Below are 20573 nucleotides of genomic sequence, written 5' to 3'. Positions count from 1 at the left end.
AGTGAGAATAAAGATGGACAACACACATGGAATGTTATGGTAAGAACATAACTTTTTCATTGCTTTGGGTAAACTTCAACCCACCCTTAAAGAACAGTAAAATGTGATGCTACATGTATTTTGAATTTTATCCCTTTTACACAAGTATTTTATACACAGATTATTTATTTTAACTGTATGACATTCCTACCCCCCAAAAAAGTTTCCTCCAGGCTGTTGTGCATGCACGAATCTAAATGCAGATGCAAATTACATTTTGTGGTCTCATGCCTACACTACCTTTTATGATGTTTATGGTCCAGCATTATTGATAACTGTTACATACCTGCAATAAATCATTGCACCAGACTACTTTAGTTAAATGTTGGTCTTAGTCAGTGATGGCGAACCTATGACATTCGTGTCAAAGGTGACACACCACAACATTTTGGGTGACCCACCATTGTTCACCATCACTGAAGTTACCAAAGAAACTGAACAAAACTACTAGAAATATGTGACCCTGCACTTATTTATTAAAACTTGGCAGCAAAAAAGTCATTAATTGATGTTAATCAAATCAGATGCACTGTGTTCCATATTTTTTTTCAGTTCAATTCAAAATTACTATTAAAAGTAGGGTCATTTTTTGGTGCACTATTTTAAGCCCAATTATCAGTGCACGTATCTTTTTCTAAATTGTAAGTCACTGATTTTTCTTTTACTTTTTAGTGCATAGCAGCACACTTGACTGGACTGTATTTTTAAATAAATGAATATGTAAAGAATGGTTTCTCTTTTGTTGGGGGGGGGTGATACGCCAGCAGAGTCAAGCTAGGCATTTTCCAAATTTTTGACACGCCGAGCCTAAAAGGTACACCATCAGTGGTCTAGGTCAGGCTAGTAAAGATAATTTCAAATTGATACTTAAGATGATCTTCCATATCACTGTTGCAGTGTTCCTTACATTTGCGATTCCCTGCCTAGGCCAGCCTGATGTCCGGCCAGTATACCAAAGCCTTAGGCTGCTATAAGGTACACCATACATCACATGTATGCTTCTTGCAACAGTGTAGGACATAAAGGCGACATCAGGACGTAACACCCTCAGAACGTCTTTGCCGCCAATCTGAACACCTGTGTTCCATTGCTGGTTTCCAAACGGTTGCAGGGGTTCTTTTTTACTTGTCTTTTTGTCTGCTGGTCGGGTTTCATGTCATCCTAGAAGCATAAATCCCAGTGAGGGAGACAGTTTCCACCATAAAGACTACCAATAACAGTGTTTGTTTTGCCTTGGCTCCTCGCATGACCATATGTAGTGTTCCATCTGTCAGGCTATTGTACCAAAAACTCTGCATAGTAGGCTTTTTTCCTTGGTGGTGTATCTGGAGAATCAGGGACTTAAATTTCTTGCTAAAGGTACTATAGAGAGCGCTTCCCATGCTGAGGGACAGCAGTCAGGGAAGAAGGTTGAGAAGCCCAGGGTGGAGTCTTCCACTGTCCAGCCTCCTCTGGATGTTTCTCCTGAGGTGAGTGAATGCCTGGAGGTTCACCCAGCTTTATCCGATTTCCTCTGAGACTGGGTTGGAGGCCGGTAGGGATCTGGCTTTAACCATGTCCAATGAGGCTTCGCAGACGTCTGTTTCAGACATTCTGGAGGAACTACGGTTGATTATTTCCGAGGGACCTAGGAGTGTTCCTCAGATTTTAGTCAGGGAAGACATCCCTACTACTGTTATTGAATGCAATTATAGGTCAGAGCCTTCCAAATTTTTTTAAGGCAGACACCCAATTAAAGAAAACACAAAAAAACTAAAGTTTTCCTGTCATCAAAACTTTATCTACATCTGTTGAATGTTGGTTGTAATACCACTTTTCTCCACTGTTTAATATTGACTGTTGTATAACAGTTTGAGGTTAGCCTTTTCCACTCCATGAAACTTTCAGTAAGACTTTTTTTTACAACAGCAACAACGAAAAAGGACTTGGAGTAATCTTAACTTCAAGAAGGTAAATTGGTGTGGTACTAGACTGCGAAATGCGTACTGTGGAGTGTTTTGATTAGTCCCTGGAGTAGGACTTAATGTGCAAGTTGTCTTCAGTGTATAGTTTTAGATGTTTTTATTTGCTTATATTTTGAAAATCCTTTTTAGCCTTGCAAGAATTAAGCTCCTCTTTCCATAGTGGTACGGCACCTGTGTGAACTTCTCTTGTCAATCAGTGATGAATCCTTGTCTGTTTTCTACCCTGCTGGCATGTTTGCTAGCCCGTTTGCTGTCAAATTAAAGTTCTCAGGAAGCAAGCAAGATAAGGAGCAATTCTAGCTTAGTGTTGTAGCTTTGCCCACTTAAAAACTGGCATTGTATATGTAGGCCATTGGCTGCAATGAGACAAGGTAATGACACCCCCCAGACCTGCCCACATGTCTTGTCCAACTACCGTTTTGTGATCTACTTTCTACCAAGGCAAAATAAAGCATTCTGTCTCATACCTGCATGTCATCCCCAACCCTTTTCCTTCCTGAAGAGAAGATGAATAGGCAAATTCTTATCACTCCTTTCCCTTTCAAGCTTCAGTACCTCAGCCAGTAGTAGAATTTTGGTTGCCTGGTTCATAGTCAGGGCTTTATCCTTCTTTTTCTGATGCTTCTGACAGCCCTCCATATGTCAGCTGACAGTTATGATGCATGTGTGAATACTCGGTGGCTGAGATTGAGTTTAAAACCCAGCTAGAATGCATATGCTCTTGTATGTCTAGGGTTTGACTCATGAGTCCATGCACATTGGATTGTGTTACTCTACCTTCCCCCAAGTGGTGCTTCTCCAAGGTGGGTGTGGTGTTCTGCCCGTGGATGCTGTCATCTCTTCTGGAGACAGATGTGCCATCATATGGCCTGCTATTTGAACATGAGCTATATGGAATGTTGTCAGATCTCCATGCCTCAACACGATGGTGCTAGCTAGCAAGCTTCTAGAGCTTCCTTGTCTCTAGAATACTCCCTGATCAGACAGTGCAGTGCAGTATTTGTTGGTTGAATTTTATTTATTTATTTATTTTTTACATCTTTGACCATATACAGACACAGTAGTACTATAACCAAAGCCTATTCTGTAGCGCAGACACGAGAATTGCCTCCATATCAGAAACCACTGCACTTAAACAGAGATGAATTATTGCATACATACTGTTAAAAGCCAGAGTGCAGAGAAATAGGCTGCCTTGATAACTTTAAGGTAGTGGTTGTTAGCATTATTTAAGGTTATATATTAAAAGAACCACTGAAAGTGCTACATTTCTTTGGGCGTCTGCCAATCTGTTTATGTAGAGACAGTGTGTCTGTTGCTGTCTGTCCAGGTTTGAATAATGGTCTGTGTGGTAGTGAGGTCTGGCTGGGAGATGAAGACATAAATTGCAGCAACAGCCTTGTCTTAAAAAAGGAAGAAGGGGTGGTAGAGACCCTGTTTGCAGAATTTAGGAGAGAAAAGTATCACGGGCATGCGTTGTAAGTAGGAGTATGTGAAATTGTGTTAGCCAGTTTTGGCCATTGTATGTCTCCCACTTAGAGTAGGAAAGATGGGGAGGGTTTAAGCTATACTCTCCACCCCCAAGTTTTCTGTATTAAGACAGTCGTGCTTTGCGGTCTTGACTCATCTGGTGGGTGGAGGGTTAAAGGGTTATGAAGTTTGCAGTGGGTTTGATAGTTTGGGCTATGGAGTTAGACAAATCTTTACATTTGGCATTTAGCTGTGCTGCTGTTTAATGCGGTTACAGATGTATTCTACATGTTAATTCTAATAGTTGAGTTGAAGTGTTTTAGTATGATCAAAAATTATTAAAATGTATGTTTGTGTTAGAGGCACAATAAGTAGCACTTGTGCCTTTGGTGCAGTAGGCTGAGAGTTCTATTCCTGTATTAGATAAATCGAATGCTGACACTACAGTGCATTATGGGGGGGAGGGGATATGTCACCCTTTGGATGAGATGTTAACCCAAGGTCCCATCTGCATGAGTTGGTGGAAGCTCGGGTGGTTGTAAAAAGATCCCACAGCATCTATCAAAATGTAGGGGGCAAGTTCCTTGATGCCTTGTCCAAATTTCCCCTAGTAGTCTAAATACCACCTCGAGAGTCCCTTGAAAAGATTCTACTAAACCAGTCAACAAAGGATAAATAAAATAAAAATTGTGCAGTAGATTGTGTAAAAAGAATTTTAAGTTTTGAATATTGTAGTATATTTTCGCTTCTAGACTAAGATGCGTCTAAAAACTTTTGTAGCCTATTAGACAATCAAAGCTGTATCTTTATTCATAGTAAGCACTAAGCATTTTTACTGTTAGTCACAGGCATGTCTGACTAAATTTTCCTTTATTTCCCTGCTGCTAATTAATCTTTTGCTTTTCATTGGTTAGTTGCAAAGAATGGTGATGTGTGTATCTCTATCTTGCATGAGCCTGGTGAAGACAAGTTTGGTTATGAGAAGCCTGAAGAGCGTTGGCTGCCCATCCATACTGTGGAATCCATTATGATTAGTGTTATTTCTATGTTAGCTGATCCAAACAGCGACTCTCCTGCAAATGTAGATGCTGCAGTGAGTATTCTGCCTTTACGAACATTTTGCCTATGATTATGTTTTGGGTGAAGATTACATTTTTTAATGTCTGTCTTACTGCCATTTGATTTTGCATCCTTTCAGTTTAGACATCAGCATCTTGTTTACTCTTGACTATGGTTGAATAGTTGTCCTTGATATCTCCACTGTACTGCGAGTGGTTTGTCAGCAGTTAAAGTTGCATGAGATAGCAGCAGTTCAAAGTCATTCTTTCTGCTTGAATAACCCGAAGCATGCAAAATTGTACATGTAAAGAAAGGTCATTATTGGATATGTGGTATAATGGTGTGCATATTTATTGGAGTAGCTAACGGAAGGAAAGGTATATGCACATAGTATAAAGAGGGGGGGGGGGACTTGCCTCTGTAGGTATTTTATTCCTTGCTGATTGCTAGCCATCAGCCCTCCCACAATCAGGTGACCCATTTATTTCCAGATTGTCCAGGAGCCTATTGCAGGAGTCCATCTTCAGGTAGTCAATGGTGGTATTTTGTGTTTTTAATCCTTTACCCCGCCCTTGGTGCCTAATGAGTGCTTATGCCCTCCCTATGCAAACTTCCATACAGAAACAAATGAGGGCTACCGCCATTGGCTTATTGGTATCAAACTTATGCTTGTAATACTGCTTTTCTCCACCTGACTAATAATGGTATTTGTGCATCATATCATAATTTAAGGTTACCTTTACCATTCCTTAATTTTCTATTTTTTTTTTTTCTAAATTTAATTTGCTTCTTCCCTTTTTCTAAAGATTGCACATCCGGTTATTTTATCTCCTTTACAAATATACACTACTTCAATAGCAGTTGGTTTAGATTTTGATTTCTAGAAATTACATTTTTTGGTAGCCAGTAGCATTAAACTTGGGCCTTACTAAGTCTGGGCAACTCAGATCTACTATCTTGTCTCAAAAGAATAATTTCTTGAGCTAAAACCATTTGTTCCCCAAACATTTCATTTTTAAAATATACCAATTCCCTTACATTTCAAATAAAAAAAAAAAAAAAAAAAACCTATGTTTCCCATTATGCCTCCAGCATTTATCATTTACCCAAGGATAAACTCTCTGAATTCTGCTTCAGGTATAAAACTTGCAAACAAAACTCTTTCTGGAATTTTTTTTTTGCTTATTTTGGAGCCGTGTAGATGTTTTCCTACTGCTCCCTTGTATGTTGTGTTTCCATTCTCCTTTACATGTCTTTTCTAACCTCATCTGATCGACTCATAATTATCATGCAGTGTTTTGTGTGCCCTACTAGTTATCACATTTTTTTTAAACAAGTTCTGCTTTAGACTCCATTTAAAACTCTACCAAAGCTGGGATTTCACATACCATCTCCCTTTCCCTTTCTCTGCCTTTCCCACGAGGCATTGATAGAGTACAGGCAGTCTCAAACATGACCTCCAAACTTTTGCTTGGTCTCATCCCACTCTGTTACTTTTCCCTATCTAGTTATTTGCTCCCAAAACCCCTGATGCCTATTTTCTAACCCTTACATGTAGTCATCCCTATTTGTAAAATCTCCCTTCACCATTCCCGTGTTTTAGTTCCTAGATTACTTCCTTCTACTTTATGAATATAATATTCTGTATGGTCCTTCTCCTTAAGGACCTGCATCCAAAATCCTACTTTTAATTTTGCTTCTCAAATCCACCCCTCCCCATTTCATCATCATTCCTTTTTAGCCTTATCTGTGTGATTCTAATGTATCCATTCAAATCTGGTAATCCTGACAAAGCGTATTCTCTGGGGAAAATCAACTTTGCCCTCTAATTCTTGCTCGCTTCCTCTCCCAAATTCTTTCAACTCTTTATTAATTATGCTCCACAGTTTCACTGCTGGATGGTTAAAAATATGCGTGATCTGTATATAAAACTAAAAGAACTAGAAACATTTTCACTGCCCGTGTCTTAGAATCCATAATCAAGAGCTTCCAACTTCTCAGTGTTTGTATCATCATTTTTAGTTTATTTGCTCATATTTTTAGTTGCCATAATAGAATCCTTTTTAATACGTACACCTAAATGGTTCATCTTATGCCCACATATGTTTGGGTATTGATTAACTAAATCATATATATGGGTACATAGTTTACAGCTGTAGTCTTTGATCTGATGTCAGTTTTTATTCATTCCTCAACACTTGGTTTTGGATCTGACTCTGCCACTTTTTATGGCTTGTGGCTACTGGAAACTCTTGAGCTCCTCTCCTACCCATAATGCTCTAGTCCCTTATCGTAACTCAGATTTTGTTTGCCGTCTTCATATACGGATGTGGATGCTGTGAGGTCTTAAGCATTAGTTAAGTGACTTAATTACTTAAATTTTTCTGTCCTTGCCTTCTGCAAATTACTTTTTATACATCCTTCCTTGTCCTACACTATATAGCATATTTCTGACTAGCATTGTTGGTTCATAGGTTTATACTAGGCTATCTGCCCTAAGGCATTTATAAGCCTAGCCCAAAGTTCTGTGGCTTACGCCACCCCTTATATGAAAAAATACTGTACCCATTAGTTTGTTGTGCCTCTGTCCAGCAGTGACACAGAGATGATTCCCGGGGTAAACCTACGATCTCCCATCCACAGGTCAAGATTTCTCTTGAACAGAGCCAGCAAGGTGCTCTGCCTCACATGGACCGAGATTTTATTCCACAGCATAGGGAGTCTCTGAGTGATAAATCTATCCCTCCAGCATGTCCTATTTATATCCGTGCTAAGGTTTAAGTTGCTTGCTCTAGTGGTTTTGGTGGATTTGGATTTTTTGAGGTGGAGCATGTCCATTAATTCCGGGTTGGACATGGCCTTGTATGTCAGGCACATGTCACCTCTGAGCAGACTGTATGCGACTGAATAGAGCTGGAGTTTCTTCAATCTGGCAGCATATGGCAGATTTTAGAGTCCCTTTATCCTTTTGGTGAGGAACTTTTGGGGTCTCTCCAATTGCTGCAGATGTCAGGTGAGATACATCCCGAATAGGGCATTGTACTCTATCATTGGTCTGATAAGTGAAGAGTACAAGGGAACAATGACCTCACTAGATCTGGATGTGAATCCCTTCATGATCAGGTGGGCAATGTAGAAGGTCTTTCTAACCACTTTAGCAACGTGAGTGTCAAAAGAAAGGCCACTGTCAACCTGGGTCCCCAGGTCCCTGATAACCTCTTCTGTGCTTAGTGGATTGCCACCTATATGGTAGCTTGGGGCTACCTTGTTTTTCCCGAAGGGTATGACTATACATTTTTTGGCGTTTAACTTCAGGCCATGGCTCTGGCACCAGCTATCTGTTTCCGTGAGTCCCTTCTGAAGGATATCCGTGTCTGATGCACTTTCAACTATGGCGCCCAGTTTGCAGTCGTCTGCAAACTTTGTCAGCCAAAGTCCTCCCATGTTGGCCTGTTACTTCTGAGAAGTAGATGCCGAACAATAGGGGGCCAAGGACCGAGCCCTGTGGGACACCACTTGTGACCAGCTTGGAGTCTGACATAGCGCCAGCAACTCTAACCCTGTGGGTTCTGTCCTTAAGCCAGTTTGCAAACCATCTTGTGACATATGGGTTTACATTTAAGCTGGTAAGTTTTTCTACAATACCCGAGTGGGGTATTGTGTCGAAAGCCTTTGCAAGGTCAAGGTAGGCTGTATGGACTGCCTTTCCCTCATCAATGGCCTTGGTGACTGTTTCGAAGAAGTCGACCAAGTTCAAAAGGCATGATCTGCCCTTGACGAAGCCAAACTGGGTCAGGTCCAATATCTGCAAGTCCCCTATATCTTTGTTTATGAGCTCCATTATGATCCTCTCCATAGCTTTGCAGACTAGACTTGTTAAGCTTATGGGGCGGTAATTACCAGGGTCCATAGAGGCACCGCCTTTGTGGAGTGGAACCACAGTTGCCGTACGCCACTCCTTGGGCACGTATCCTGTGGTACGGCTGAGATTAAACAGCTGCCTTATGTGCGGGTTTAATTCTTCATTTAGCTCGTGTAGCAAACAGCCAGGGACACCATCCGGTCCCATTGATGCTGTGTTTTTAGCTTTAGAGAGAGCAGCTTTCACCTGCGCATTTGAGATGTCTGGGAGGCTACACTCCGCTGGGATAGTTATCTCTCCTTTAGGGGGGGAGAGGGGGGTGAAGTTTTCACTGAACCTGTCTGCCAGTATGTTGGCAATGTCTGTGGGTTCAGTGATTTTTGTATCATTTTGGACTGATTCTGAGCATATCTGGGAGTTTCCACCCAGGTTCCTAACATAGCTGAAAAAGGCCTTATGATTGTCCTTTGAATCTATGGCAATTGTTCTCTCAAAATTGGCCTTAGTTGATTTTGAGTGCTCGTATTTTTTTACTAATAATGATCAGGGGTGACTTCCCTTTTATGGATTTTGTTCTATCATGTAATAGCTTTCTCCTCTTATTGTAAAGTTTGTTAATGGCTGGCGTCCACCAGACTGGACGTTTGCCCTTTGTGGAAAGAGTCTTGGTTTTATTTGGGATTGCCTGATCCATGCAGTCCTGGAGGTGTTCATAGAAGGCATTTGTAAGGGCTTCCGCAGCTTGGGTTGTGGTTTCCACTGGCTCAGGGGCCTTGAAGGATACCACACCAGTCTTGAGTAGTGTGAAGTTTGCTTTAGAGAAGTTCTTCACTGTGGTCTTTTTTGTTTGGGGTGGGGCGGATGTGGATTTCCAGTAAGATTAGTTTATGATCAGATCTCACCAATGAGGGATATACTTCCGGTGTGGAGCATTTTGTCCCCATGTTTGTGATAATGAGATCTAGTATATTTTCTCCTCTCGTGGGAACAGTGACTAGCTGTTCCATGGCATTTGAATTTATGAACTCCAGGAACCGTTGGGCTAGAAAGTTAGGGCTTGAATAATGTTCCCAGTCTATTTACCTTTTTCCCTTCTCTCGATTAACATCGCTGGTAATTTCTCCCTTTATTTCTTTAAAAAATTCTTCTTTAATATTAATACTAATATTCAATATTTCATTAAGATGGCTGATAAGACTTCAAGCTTTATGAAATATAAGCAGTGTGGGCGCAATATTCCACTGCCTGATGCACACGATTTGTGTGTATTGTTTGGGCCCTGCTCACTTTAAAATAGACTGTGAGGTCTTCAAAGTTTTTAACCCCCATGCTTTGGTAGACTGCAAGAACAGACTTATTCTGGAAGGTCTTCCTACAACTTTCTTGGAATCACTGTCTGGCGCTCAGTGCTTTCGGGCCCTTCTGGATCCTCCACTCTGTCTTCTGATCCGACCACAGGGCCTGCTTGCAAAGTTTCAAAAAGGTATGATCTGAAGACTAAATCTTCAGATCTGCTTAATCTGATCAGATATCCTCTGACCCAAAACTTGTACCTCAAACTAGCTAATGTGTATTCTTTGGACCTGGTCCTTTCCTGACTGCCATCCCCATTTTTGGAGAGATGACATTCCAGGACCCCTTTAGTGGACTTTTTCTTCCAGGAGTCGGACAGACGCTGACGTGGACAGCATGGTTAAGTTTCTCTCGGCACAGATTCAGATGGGAGTACTTCCAGCTCCTATCCCTTCAAGTCTGGAGACCTTTACTAGTGTGACACTGTCCATCTCTGCTCCTTCTACAATCTGACCAGTGATTTCAAAGCCCTTGGATCTGAGTCTTCCAGGACCGTCTGTATCAGATCTGAAGGTTGTTGTACCTTCAGATCCAATACATTCCCTGAGTGTACTGGCTCCAAGCTGTTAGAGTTGGATGACTGTCGAGCCATAGTGGTGTTGTCAGATTTGAGGTGTTAGGGTCAACTCTGAAGTTGTCTGAGCTATGTCTGCCCCTCACAGCCACGGCATTGGATAGCTTAGCCCTGACTTCTGCCTCTGGTAGACTGCCTTCAGGTCAGAGGGAGATGATGCTCCAGATGCATGTCTTCTCGGCTCCATCATCCTTCTCCCTGAAGTGCTGTGCCTTTGAGGTGGTGCGGACAGTGTTACCTGCTTTTGGAGGATGGATGGTTCCACCCCCCTCGAACCTGCCTTGTGGATCCCATATGTCTTTGTGCCTTGGGCCTCATCTCTGTACTCCACAGGGACAGCCAGCCCAAATTTTCCAGCTTAACCAGCAAAGGTATATGTATTACTTTTCCAGAGCATCCCATCAAAGAAGTCCCAAGGAAGAGAAAGTACAAGAGGAGGCACTTAGACTATTCTCAAGAGTTGGTCACTGGAGATAAGGATTTTGATGAGGGGGAAGGATCCCCAAGATCACCACCTGATGTTTTCTTTGGAGACATCCTAGAACCCTCAAGTGGAGGGGTGGTTGGTCTACTAGTAACCCTTCCCAAGAGGAATCTGTATTCCTGGAAGCCTTTGGGTCTGTCCCATCTACCTCCTGGGTGACTCTGCCCACTGATGAGCTCATTGATTTGATCTCTAGGCAGGTGTTGAAGGAACCAGATTCTGAGCCGATCCACAAGAGACGATCCTGTCACCATCAAAAGGAAGGGAGTTTTGGAGCATGGGAATACCAGTAGATGCTATGGTAGTAGCGGCGGTCACGAAAAAAGAACTTGTGTAACAGAGTTCATCTGTCCATCCTTTAAAAAGGAGTCTAGAGTGTTGGACAGATTTGGGAAGCATGTACGCTTCAGCAACCTTTGCACTTAGGTCACGGAATTACTTGGCACACTTTACTTTAGATTACAGAGGGATTGGATTAAAGACTCCCTCTCTGGGCCCAGTCCTTCCGAGGCACAGAGCTCTATTGCCTCGCATTTGGCAACCCTGCAGTCAGTCTCAGATTCGTCCATGAGGCTCATTTCACTTGCATCTGAAGGTACCTCAGGAGAGGTGGGTTAAGGCATTTCCATTTGGAGATGTGCCTGGATGCACTTCTGTCATTTTTGCGGAGGCCTTAAAATCCTCCTTCATCAATGCACCCTTTGACCGGAAGTCCTTTGTTTGGCCTTGAGTTAAAGGACACACTGTCCAGGTGTGAGCAAGATGGTAAGACCCTGTGTGCAGTGAGCGTACATTTTTTTAACCCCTCAAAGAACCTTCTGTAGAAATCAACAAGGTGGTAGACAAATGTGGTTCAGAAAGTCCCAGAGTCCTTTTCAAGATCCATGTGGACATTGTTCCTCCAAGGGCAGAGGGGGGAAAAATCTAACAGAAGATGATGCCCACACAGCAGAGTAAGCCCACAGAACCAGGGTTCTAGAGTTTCCTTCTCTGACGGGCCCTGATTGTCCACCTCTGGAAGCAGTCTGATGTCGTCGATCCCTGAATCTGAGAGCCTGGCTATAACATCACAAGAGATACTTGGGTGCAGAGGATTATTTCCAGATGTTATGCAATTCCCTTTTCCCTACCCCCTTCAACATTAAACAAAATTCCCGATGTTCCATCCAGTCAGAGGAAAAAAACAGTTCTAGAAATAAAATCGTCATCCAAGAGGTCCCCAGACCAGTTAAAGTCTGGAACTTGGTCAAGATTCTTTTTGGTGCCAAAGAAAACAGGGGACTGGAGACCAATTTTGGATCTCTGCAGTCTGAGTAAATTGGTTCAGTACACAAAGTTGCGGATGGTCACATTTCATTCTATTTCGCCTTTTCTGCACATGGACGTCTGTGCTCAATAGATCTCAGGATGTGTACTAGCACATAAAGGCAATATCTACCCTTTCAGCTGGGAGTCTGTCATTACCAATTCAGAGCACTGCCCTTTCACCTCACCAACAGCCCCCAAGTTGTTCACCAGATGCATAGCAGTAATAGCGGCTCACTTGAGACTGCAGGGATTCCATGTGTTTCTGTACTTCAGCTGGCTCATAATTGCTCCAACCAGACGTCTTTTGATAAAAGCACAAGACTATGTACTCTAGATTTGCTTTCATCTAGGAATTACCATTAACCACAACAAATCTCAGCTAGAACCATTTCAGACATTAGAGTTCATAGGGGCCTTGTTCAGCATAGTGTCAGTGACAGCTTGCCTTCCCTAGACAAGGGTACAAACGATTTGATTTCAAGTCAAAAAGATAATTGAGATTTCTTGTCTATCAGCTCGATTGATTCTTCAAGCATTGATGGTCAATGTCTGCTGTGATAGTTTTAGTTCCACTAGCAAGATACAGTATGAAAATTCTTCAGTGGACCTTGACAACCCAGTGGTCCTTTTTACATCAACCTATTTCCACCCAGATCAGAATAACTCGGGCATGCAAAAAGTACTTCTTATGGTGGATTTGCTCAGATCAGATTTTACAAGGCCATCAATTCTTTCTTCCTCAGCCCAAGGCTGTCATGACGACAGACTCTTCCCAATTTGGAGGGGGGGGGGTCACTTCTTTGGAAAGACAGTCCAAGGCACTTGATCCCCCCAAAGAGGCCAACATGCATGTCAGTGTCCTAGAAATGAGAGCAGTGCTCCTAGCATTGCAGGCCTTTCAAGACGTTCTCCCTTCCGAGACTATTGCGATTCAAACAATGTGTCAGTGGTGTGGGATGTCAGCAAACAAGGAGGGATTAGATCTTGCACCTTGTGTTGAGCTCTGAGACTGTGGCAATGGGCAATCTCATCGAATTGATTTATGATAGCAACACACATTCCGGGGAAATCCAGAGTGATGGCAGACAAGTTGAGCAGGTCCATTTTGTTATCTCACAAGTGGTGAGTTGCAGAAAAGCTATTCTGCCAATGGGGCCAATCCTGCGGCAGCCTATTTGCATCTCCCCTCAACAATTGCAGCAGGTTCTTTGTCCTGAACCCCCCCCCCCAGGAGAAATTCAGAGAGACTCTCTCCTCCACAATTGGACCCCCACAGTCTCGTCTACGAGTATCCCCTAACCCCCTTAATCCCCAAAGTTCTGCAGAAAGCATCCCAATTGAAGAGCAGAGTCGTCCACATTGCCCCTTATTGGCGTAGTCAGATTTAGTTCCCCTTTCTTTGGCCTCATCTGTTTCACCTTCCATGGATGCTGGATCCAATTCCAGACCTCCTGTCTTAACTGACAGAAATGATTCACCAAGACATTATTTTATATTTTATAATATTCTTTATCTAATATTCCATAGAGATAGGGTAGCACTACAAACTAACCCTTCCTTTCTCTCAAGGTGGTGTCAGAATCCAACATCATTCAGTCCATTAATCTTAGTTTTCTTTCTGAATTTCACAAAAGAGAATACATGTTACATTTGTTGGATGTTCATAGGGTTCATAGGTTAGTACTAAGCTAACTGCCCTTGCAAGCCATTTTAAGCCTAGCCAATTATCCCTTGTGAGACTCAAACCCAGTACCTTGTGTTTGTAAGGCAAACACTTTAACCATTAGGCCACCCTCCCAACAGTTAAGTTTCTCTTTAAACAGAACAAAGAATTTCAGAAATATATATATATATATATATATATATATTTTTTTTGTGGAGATGAAATTGGACAAGCCAGTTGCAAAAGTAACTACACAAATGGTTGACTGCATATCCTTTCTGTAACAAATTGGGCTGGTCTCTGTCAAAACCTTTGAGAGCCAGTTCAACCAGGTCTTTGCATCATCAGTGTTTTTACCCAGGTCTTTCATTAACAATGTCTGTGCGGCTGCATCTTGGGCTAATCCCCATACCTTTATTACTCATTACAAATAGGATCTGGTCTTGATAGGAAGAGCAGCCTTCGGCTCAACAGAGCTCCAGGTATAGCCTTCCTTAGCATCCTCCTGGGGATTCAGACAGCTGGGGGACTTTGTCCCAGTTGTTGAGTAATGAAGGAAAATTGACATCAGATAGTTATGTACTCACCATAACGTTCCATCTGTGTTGTCCATTTTCATTCTTCAACTCCCTTCCCTCCAACCCCCTAACATTTAATTTGACATCTGGAAGAACAAGAAGTGATAATGGAACCAATGTTCCTTCCTTTGAGCTCCGGGTATTGGTTTCTCATACTAGTGTTGTAATATTCCTTTGAAACTAGAAAGCCAGCAAGCAAGATCCAAGGTATGGTAGGGGACTAGAGCATTATGGTAAGAGAGGAGTTTGAGAGTTTCCAGTAGCCACAAGCTGTTAAAAGTGGCAGATTCTGATGCGACCCCAATTGTTGAGGAATGAAAATGGACAGCACCGATATGGTGAGTACATAACTTTTTTTTTATCTACAGTTATAACTTTAGTTTTTGTCTTCATTTTATTTTATATCCTGAAAACATTTAAAGCCATCTCAAAATGTTTCACAACACAAAAAGTCCTTTTATGGATTTGTCAAGTGTAGAGTAGTGTCTGCATAAAAAAAAGGTCACCTACTTTGATCTCTCTGCTCATATTTCTATTCATAGTTTTCAGACTCCTATTCTCTGTGGTACTGGGCAAGGGAGTTCTAAAACTGGACAGGCAGATTCCCGTTTTATACTGGGAGTGTACTGATGTCCCAGGTGAAAAGGTGTCTGCCACAACTTGGAGGGTTGGGGCCTGAGCTCATGAAGTTGGGCCAGACATTTGAGAACCAGCAGCAAGAAGTCCTGGTAGTCAGAACTGCAGCATTGATCCGTCTACTTGACCATCTGTTAAATTTATTATGGAAAGTTCCTAAACGGTTGTACTTTTCTCTTATAATGAGGTTTTGACTAAATTGCTAAAAAGGATGGAGGGAGTGAAGTTTCCTATACCTCATGTACAGAGCTATTTCCCCGTTCACCCTTTATCTTCTAATGTAGATTGTGAGAAATTCACTTGTTAGTTTCTGAAAATGCAAACCATTTCAGATAAATCTGATGCTACAGCAGGCCAGACTCGCTTAAAAAGGTCTTTTCTAATTAGTGACTTCAGGGATATGTTCATCTGATATCCCTAGCTCTCCACAGTTATGGCAAATGTCTGGCTTCCTTATGCCTCCTGCTGGTAAATATTGCATGCTGGGCTGAGGTGTGCTTGCCCTGTCTACTCCCAATTTTCTTTTGCTTTGACATTTTGGATTTTGAATTAATGCCGTATCATAAGGAGAAGGCAAAAATTCAGACTTTTTTCCTCCTAGTTGTGGTGTACATGGCAGATGTTCATAGTGTTTCACTGTTGCAGTCATTACAGTTGGGTTATCCTGCTGGCAGGCTACCCGCAGTCTGCCTGAATTCCAAAGTCTAGGTCCGGCGTCGGTTGCCGTCACCTCCTCCCTGACGTCAGTGCGCCAGGGGTATAAAAGATGCAGCCGACGCCATTTTCTTCAGTCTTTCTTGCTGCGTGGTGCCCGAAGCTAAAGCAGTTTGCAAGTGCCGGTCGGCCGACTCCTGAGATTTTCGTGTTCGAATTTCAGATCCGAAGTCTTCATTTAAAGCTAAGTACCCCGTTGGGGAAATTTTTTTTCTTGCTCCAGACCGATGTCAGAAAAAGTTAATAAGTATATTTCTTGTGGGAAGCAAATACCTCATAAGGACTTTCATTCCTACTGTATTCCTTGCCTAGGCCCTGACCACGACGTTGCTAATTGCAGGTTCTGTTAGATTTAACCAACGCACTATTAAGTGTCGGTACGATTTTGCATTTCACTATTGTGGCAGAAGATTTAATTACACAGTGTCGTTGGATAGCCATCCGACTACCGCAGTTCACAAGAAACGCAAGGAAAAAGGAAAGGACAAGCATCCGAGGTCCAAAACTGACGATGAGGCTTCTTCTAAGACAGTCGCCAGTTCTCAGTGAGGTGCTTTCACAGCCCCTGACGCCCGCTACTTTAGAGCTGCAGGCCGCTACCGACTCCCACATGGAGCTGACAAGGCTGCTGGAAACTCAAGGTATTGGAACCTCGGAAACTATTCCCTAACAGATGGGTCCGGAGCCGCTGAGCAGGCATCGGCTTCTGACGATGTTTTCAGGCCAACACAATTATATGTAAAAACGACTTCAGCTTCAAAGTCAAAGAAACAAGTACAGCATCCCCATGGACAGGCCTCCATGCCTAAAAAACAGATGCTCAAAATGGCCGAAGACCTAATTACTTTGATTGGGGGTTCCCATCCCCCTCCTGATAAGAGGCCTAGGCAAGAGACAGAAATGAATCTTCAGATCAGGTTTCCATTTCATCTGATTCCGCCTCTGATCAGGGATACTCTCTTCCTCTCTGAGGATTCTGATGCTGAAGAATCTATCCCTTCAGCCTCCCCTCCTGAGGATTATTCTTTTGGGGAAACTCTGCATACCATGAGGGAGCATTTTCACTGGGAGAGCCAAGATTTTTCAGAATCTAAGACAAGGCTAAGAGACTTCCTTTTACTGCCTCAGCCCAGGCCCCTTGCTGTTCCTCCTGTGTTAGACATTGTAGATTATGTTTGTTCAGAGTCCAGTCTGACTCCGGACTCCTTGCCTCCAGCTCCTGTTAAGCCAGACAGATACTACAGGGTTCCTGATTCACATACATTTCTTTTGAAAAACCATGCTGTGACCCAGAAACTCTCTCTCAGGGTCCCAAAGGGGTCAAGGCTTCCACTGCAAAAAACCCTACCCCCTCTGACAGGGATTCTAGGGCACTGGACAGATGGGGAAAAAAGATTTACACTTCTGCTACCTTGACTATAAGGGCTTTAAATTGTCAGTTTCATATGCTTAAATATCAGCAATATATTATGTCACTGCTTAAACAGAAAATGTTGATAAATTCTGAATGTGCAGAAAACAAAGAAATGCAGGATTTATTGCATGCAGCTGAACAAGTTGGAAAGCATACTTTGCAATGTGGTTTTGATTCTCTGGAGGCCTCCTGCAAGGGCTGCTGTTACGGGTTCTGTCATCAGGAGGCATGCTTGGTTAAAGGAACAGAATCTGCCCGATCATGTTAAAGCAAAATTATTAGATGCTCCATCACAGCATGATACCTTGTTTGTTGGTAAAGCAGTGGAGGTGTTGAAGATGATGGAAGACTAAGCTAAATCTATGCAAACAGTCAAGGATTTCTTACAGGTACAGCCTCCAAGATTTATCAGACACTGGCCTACAAAGAATTGGTCCTTTCCAGTGTCAGACAGGCCACAAAGGGGCAGATACAGATGCCCTAGAGGCAGGTCCCAGCCCCAAGGCACATACAGGTCAAAACAATGGGTGCTTCTACCTCCAAAAGCAGAGAAGACAAATCACAGCCTTACAGGAAACAGTCCCAATGACTCCCCCTGCCTGCGCCAAGCACTTATCTTCTGGCAGCACCTTTAGGGGGAAAACTAGCACTTTTTCATCAAAATTGGCACAGAGTAACCCAGGACAAATGGGTCTTGAACATAGTGTCACAAGGTTACAAGTTTCGCTTTCATACCCTGCCAAGGGCTCACAGTTGGCTAGACCTGCCAAAAAATCAATGGGCAGAGGCACAAAAGCAAATTTCATCCCTCATGGACATGAGGGCCATTCAGCAAGTACCAGAGCAAGAGCAGGGACAAGGATTTTACTTGACTGTTCTTGGTGCCCAGAAAGGACAAAGCCTGGAGACCAATACTGGACCTATCTATTCTAAACACATATCTGGATATTCCAAAATTCAAAATGTTGACTCTGCAGCAGCTTCTGCCCATGCTGGCTTGTGACTTTAGACCTAAAAGAGGCATACCTGCATGTCCCAATCGGATAATCATGCAGAATATACCTCATATTCATTGCTGGCTCAATGCACTACTAATTCTCTTCACTGCCCTTTGGCTTATCTACTGTGCCCAGGGTCTTCACAAAATGCCTGGCTCCAGCAATTGCATTTTGCAAAGAGGAATACAAATATATCCTTACTTGGATGACTGCCTCATTCAAGCAGAGAACAAGGACATCCTAGTACAGCATCTGGTGTTTGTAAAAAGATTACTAGCATGCCTAGGGTACACAGTAAACGAAAAGAAATCAAAACTTGCACCCTCTCAAGAGATAATATTCCTGGGTGCAAGCTTAAATACAACTGCCCAGATGGCTTATCTCATGCCAGACAAACAAATCCAACTGATTACTTATTTCAAACTGTTGGCAACAAAGGCCCAGTTATCTGCAAGAAAAATTCTGCAGGCTTTGGGCTTCATGGCATCCTGCATTCTGCTAATTCCATATGCAAGACTGCATATGAGGAAACTTCAAAGGTATCTAAAAAGTGTTTGGACTCAACATTGCCACAGCCTGGAAATGATAATTACCCTCATTCCCTGCCTGCAACAGGAGTTTCTATGGTGGGCAAAGGCCTGTCACCACAACAAGGGAGAGCCATTCACCTTACCCCCAGCCAGGCAGACATTAACAACAGATGCATCAGATTTATGCCTGGGGGGCCCACATGGCCGGAAGATGTATTCAGGGCGCATGGTCCGCAAACCAAATGCATCTACATATCAATCAAAAAGAGATGCTAGCTGGTCAGAATGCCCTGACAGCCTTCAAGGATCTACTTCCTCCGGGACAACTACTGATAAAGACGGACAATACCACATTTATGTGGTACATAAACAAGCAGGGAGGCACTCATTCCGACCCCCTTTGCAGACTGGCCATGACTATATGGGACACAGCATTGACTTGCCAAGTACATTTGCAGGCACAGTTCCTTCCAGGAAAGATAAATACTCTGGCAGACGAACTAAGCAGAAACCTTTTGGATCCCCACGAGTGGAAATTGGATCCGCAAGTCTTCAGCATGATGATAAGGAAATGGGGGTGCCCGGACATAGATCTATTTGCCTCCCCTCACAACTACCAACTACAGAGATTCTGCACAAGGACTTATCACAAACAAGCATGGAAAGTGGATGCTCTTTCAGCTGGAAAAGCTTAACAGTATATGGCTTTCCACCACTGCCCCTCTTCTCCAAGGTACTCCTAAGGGTCAGACAAGAGAAACAAAAAATGATACTGATCACCCCAGACTGGCCCCACCAGCACTGGTACCCAATCCTAAGGAATCTGTCTCAATACCCAGCCTGGACATAACCTCTAATTCCTCACTTACTGTCCCAACAAAACAATCAGATTCTGCACAGCCAACTCAAGACCTTAAATTTGGCAGCATGGCGGATAATGTAGTCATTCAAAACGCCCCTCTTTCTAAAGCGGTGATGGATGTTATTTTGGAAGCCAGGAGGCCTAGTACCAGAAAATCTTATGCTGAAAAATGGAAGAGATTCTGTGCTTGGAGCCAGGCACAATGGATTGACACGATTGCACCAAATATTCCTCAGATTTTGCAATGCTTAACTGAGATGCTGAACAAAAGCTTATCCTTTTCATCAATTAAGATTCACACCTCTGCCATTTCAGCTCATTACAATACAGAGCCACCTATTTTTTCTTATCCTTTATTAAGGCAGTACCTCAGAGGAGCCAAAAACTTAAGGCCTCCAAGGAGATCACCAATACCTGCATGGGACCTCAATTATGTCTTGGAAAAACTCACCCTGCCTCCTTTTGAGCCAGCCAATACCGTTGATATAAAATTTTTATCCTGGGAAACAGCTCTGCTCCTAGCATTAACCTCTGCAAGACAAGTCTCAGAGCTACAGGCACTCATGGCTGTGGAACCTTTTACATTTTCCATCCAGATAGGGTTTCTCTGAGGACAAACCCGGCATTTATGCCTAAGGTAGTGTCCAGTGTGGCCCTTAACCAAACTATTCACTTGCCTACCTTTTATCCTAACCCACAGAATAAGGGTGAGAGACTTCTGCATTCTTTGGACATACACAGACAGCTGCGCTTCTACTTGGACAGAACCAAAGCTTTCAGAAAGACTGAACAATTACTAGTGGCATATGCTGCAGGATCACAAGGAAAGGCTATCTCAAAGCAGACAGTTTCAAAGTGGATAGGCCACTGCATTCGTTTCTGCTATTCACAACATGGCAAACCAGTGTCTAAGGCCATTAGGCCACATTCAACCAGAGCAGCAGCCACTTCAGCAGCCTTCCTCAGAGGAGTACCAACCAAAGACATTTTAGAGGCTGCAACCTGGAGCTCAGTGCACACTTTTTTACAAAGCACGATCACTTACCACTCTACTCTAAATCCAGG

The 20573-nt window shown here is 42.9% G+C and overlaps 1 protein-coding gene across 1 annotated transcript in view; it reads left to right on the top strand.

Moving 5' to 3' along the window:
• Window positions 1-20573, top strand: part of LOC122800277 (ubiquitin-conjugating enzyme E2 G1-like) — a 478581-nt gene that overhangs the window by 360717 nt on the left and 97291 nt on the right. The window contains exon 4 of the mRNA XM_044069764.1: window positions 4388-4566. Coding sequence (XP_043925699.1) covers window positions 4388-4566 — 179 coding nt within the window. The remainder of the gene's footprint in view (window positions 1-4387; window positions 4567-20573) is intronic.

This window comes from Protopterus annectens, chromosome 4.part0 (assembly GCF_019279795.1).
Source record: "Protopterus annectens isolate FY-2018-M chromosome 4.part0, PAN1.0, whole genome shotgun sequence".
NCBI classification, from domain to species: Eukaryota; Metazoa; Chordata; order Ceratodontiformes; family Protopteridae; genus Protopterus; species Protopterus annectens.
The sequence above is the reverse complement of the archived record's forward strand: the minus strand, read 5'-3'. Positions and strand labels throughout refer to the sequence as shown.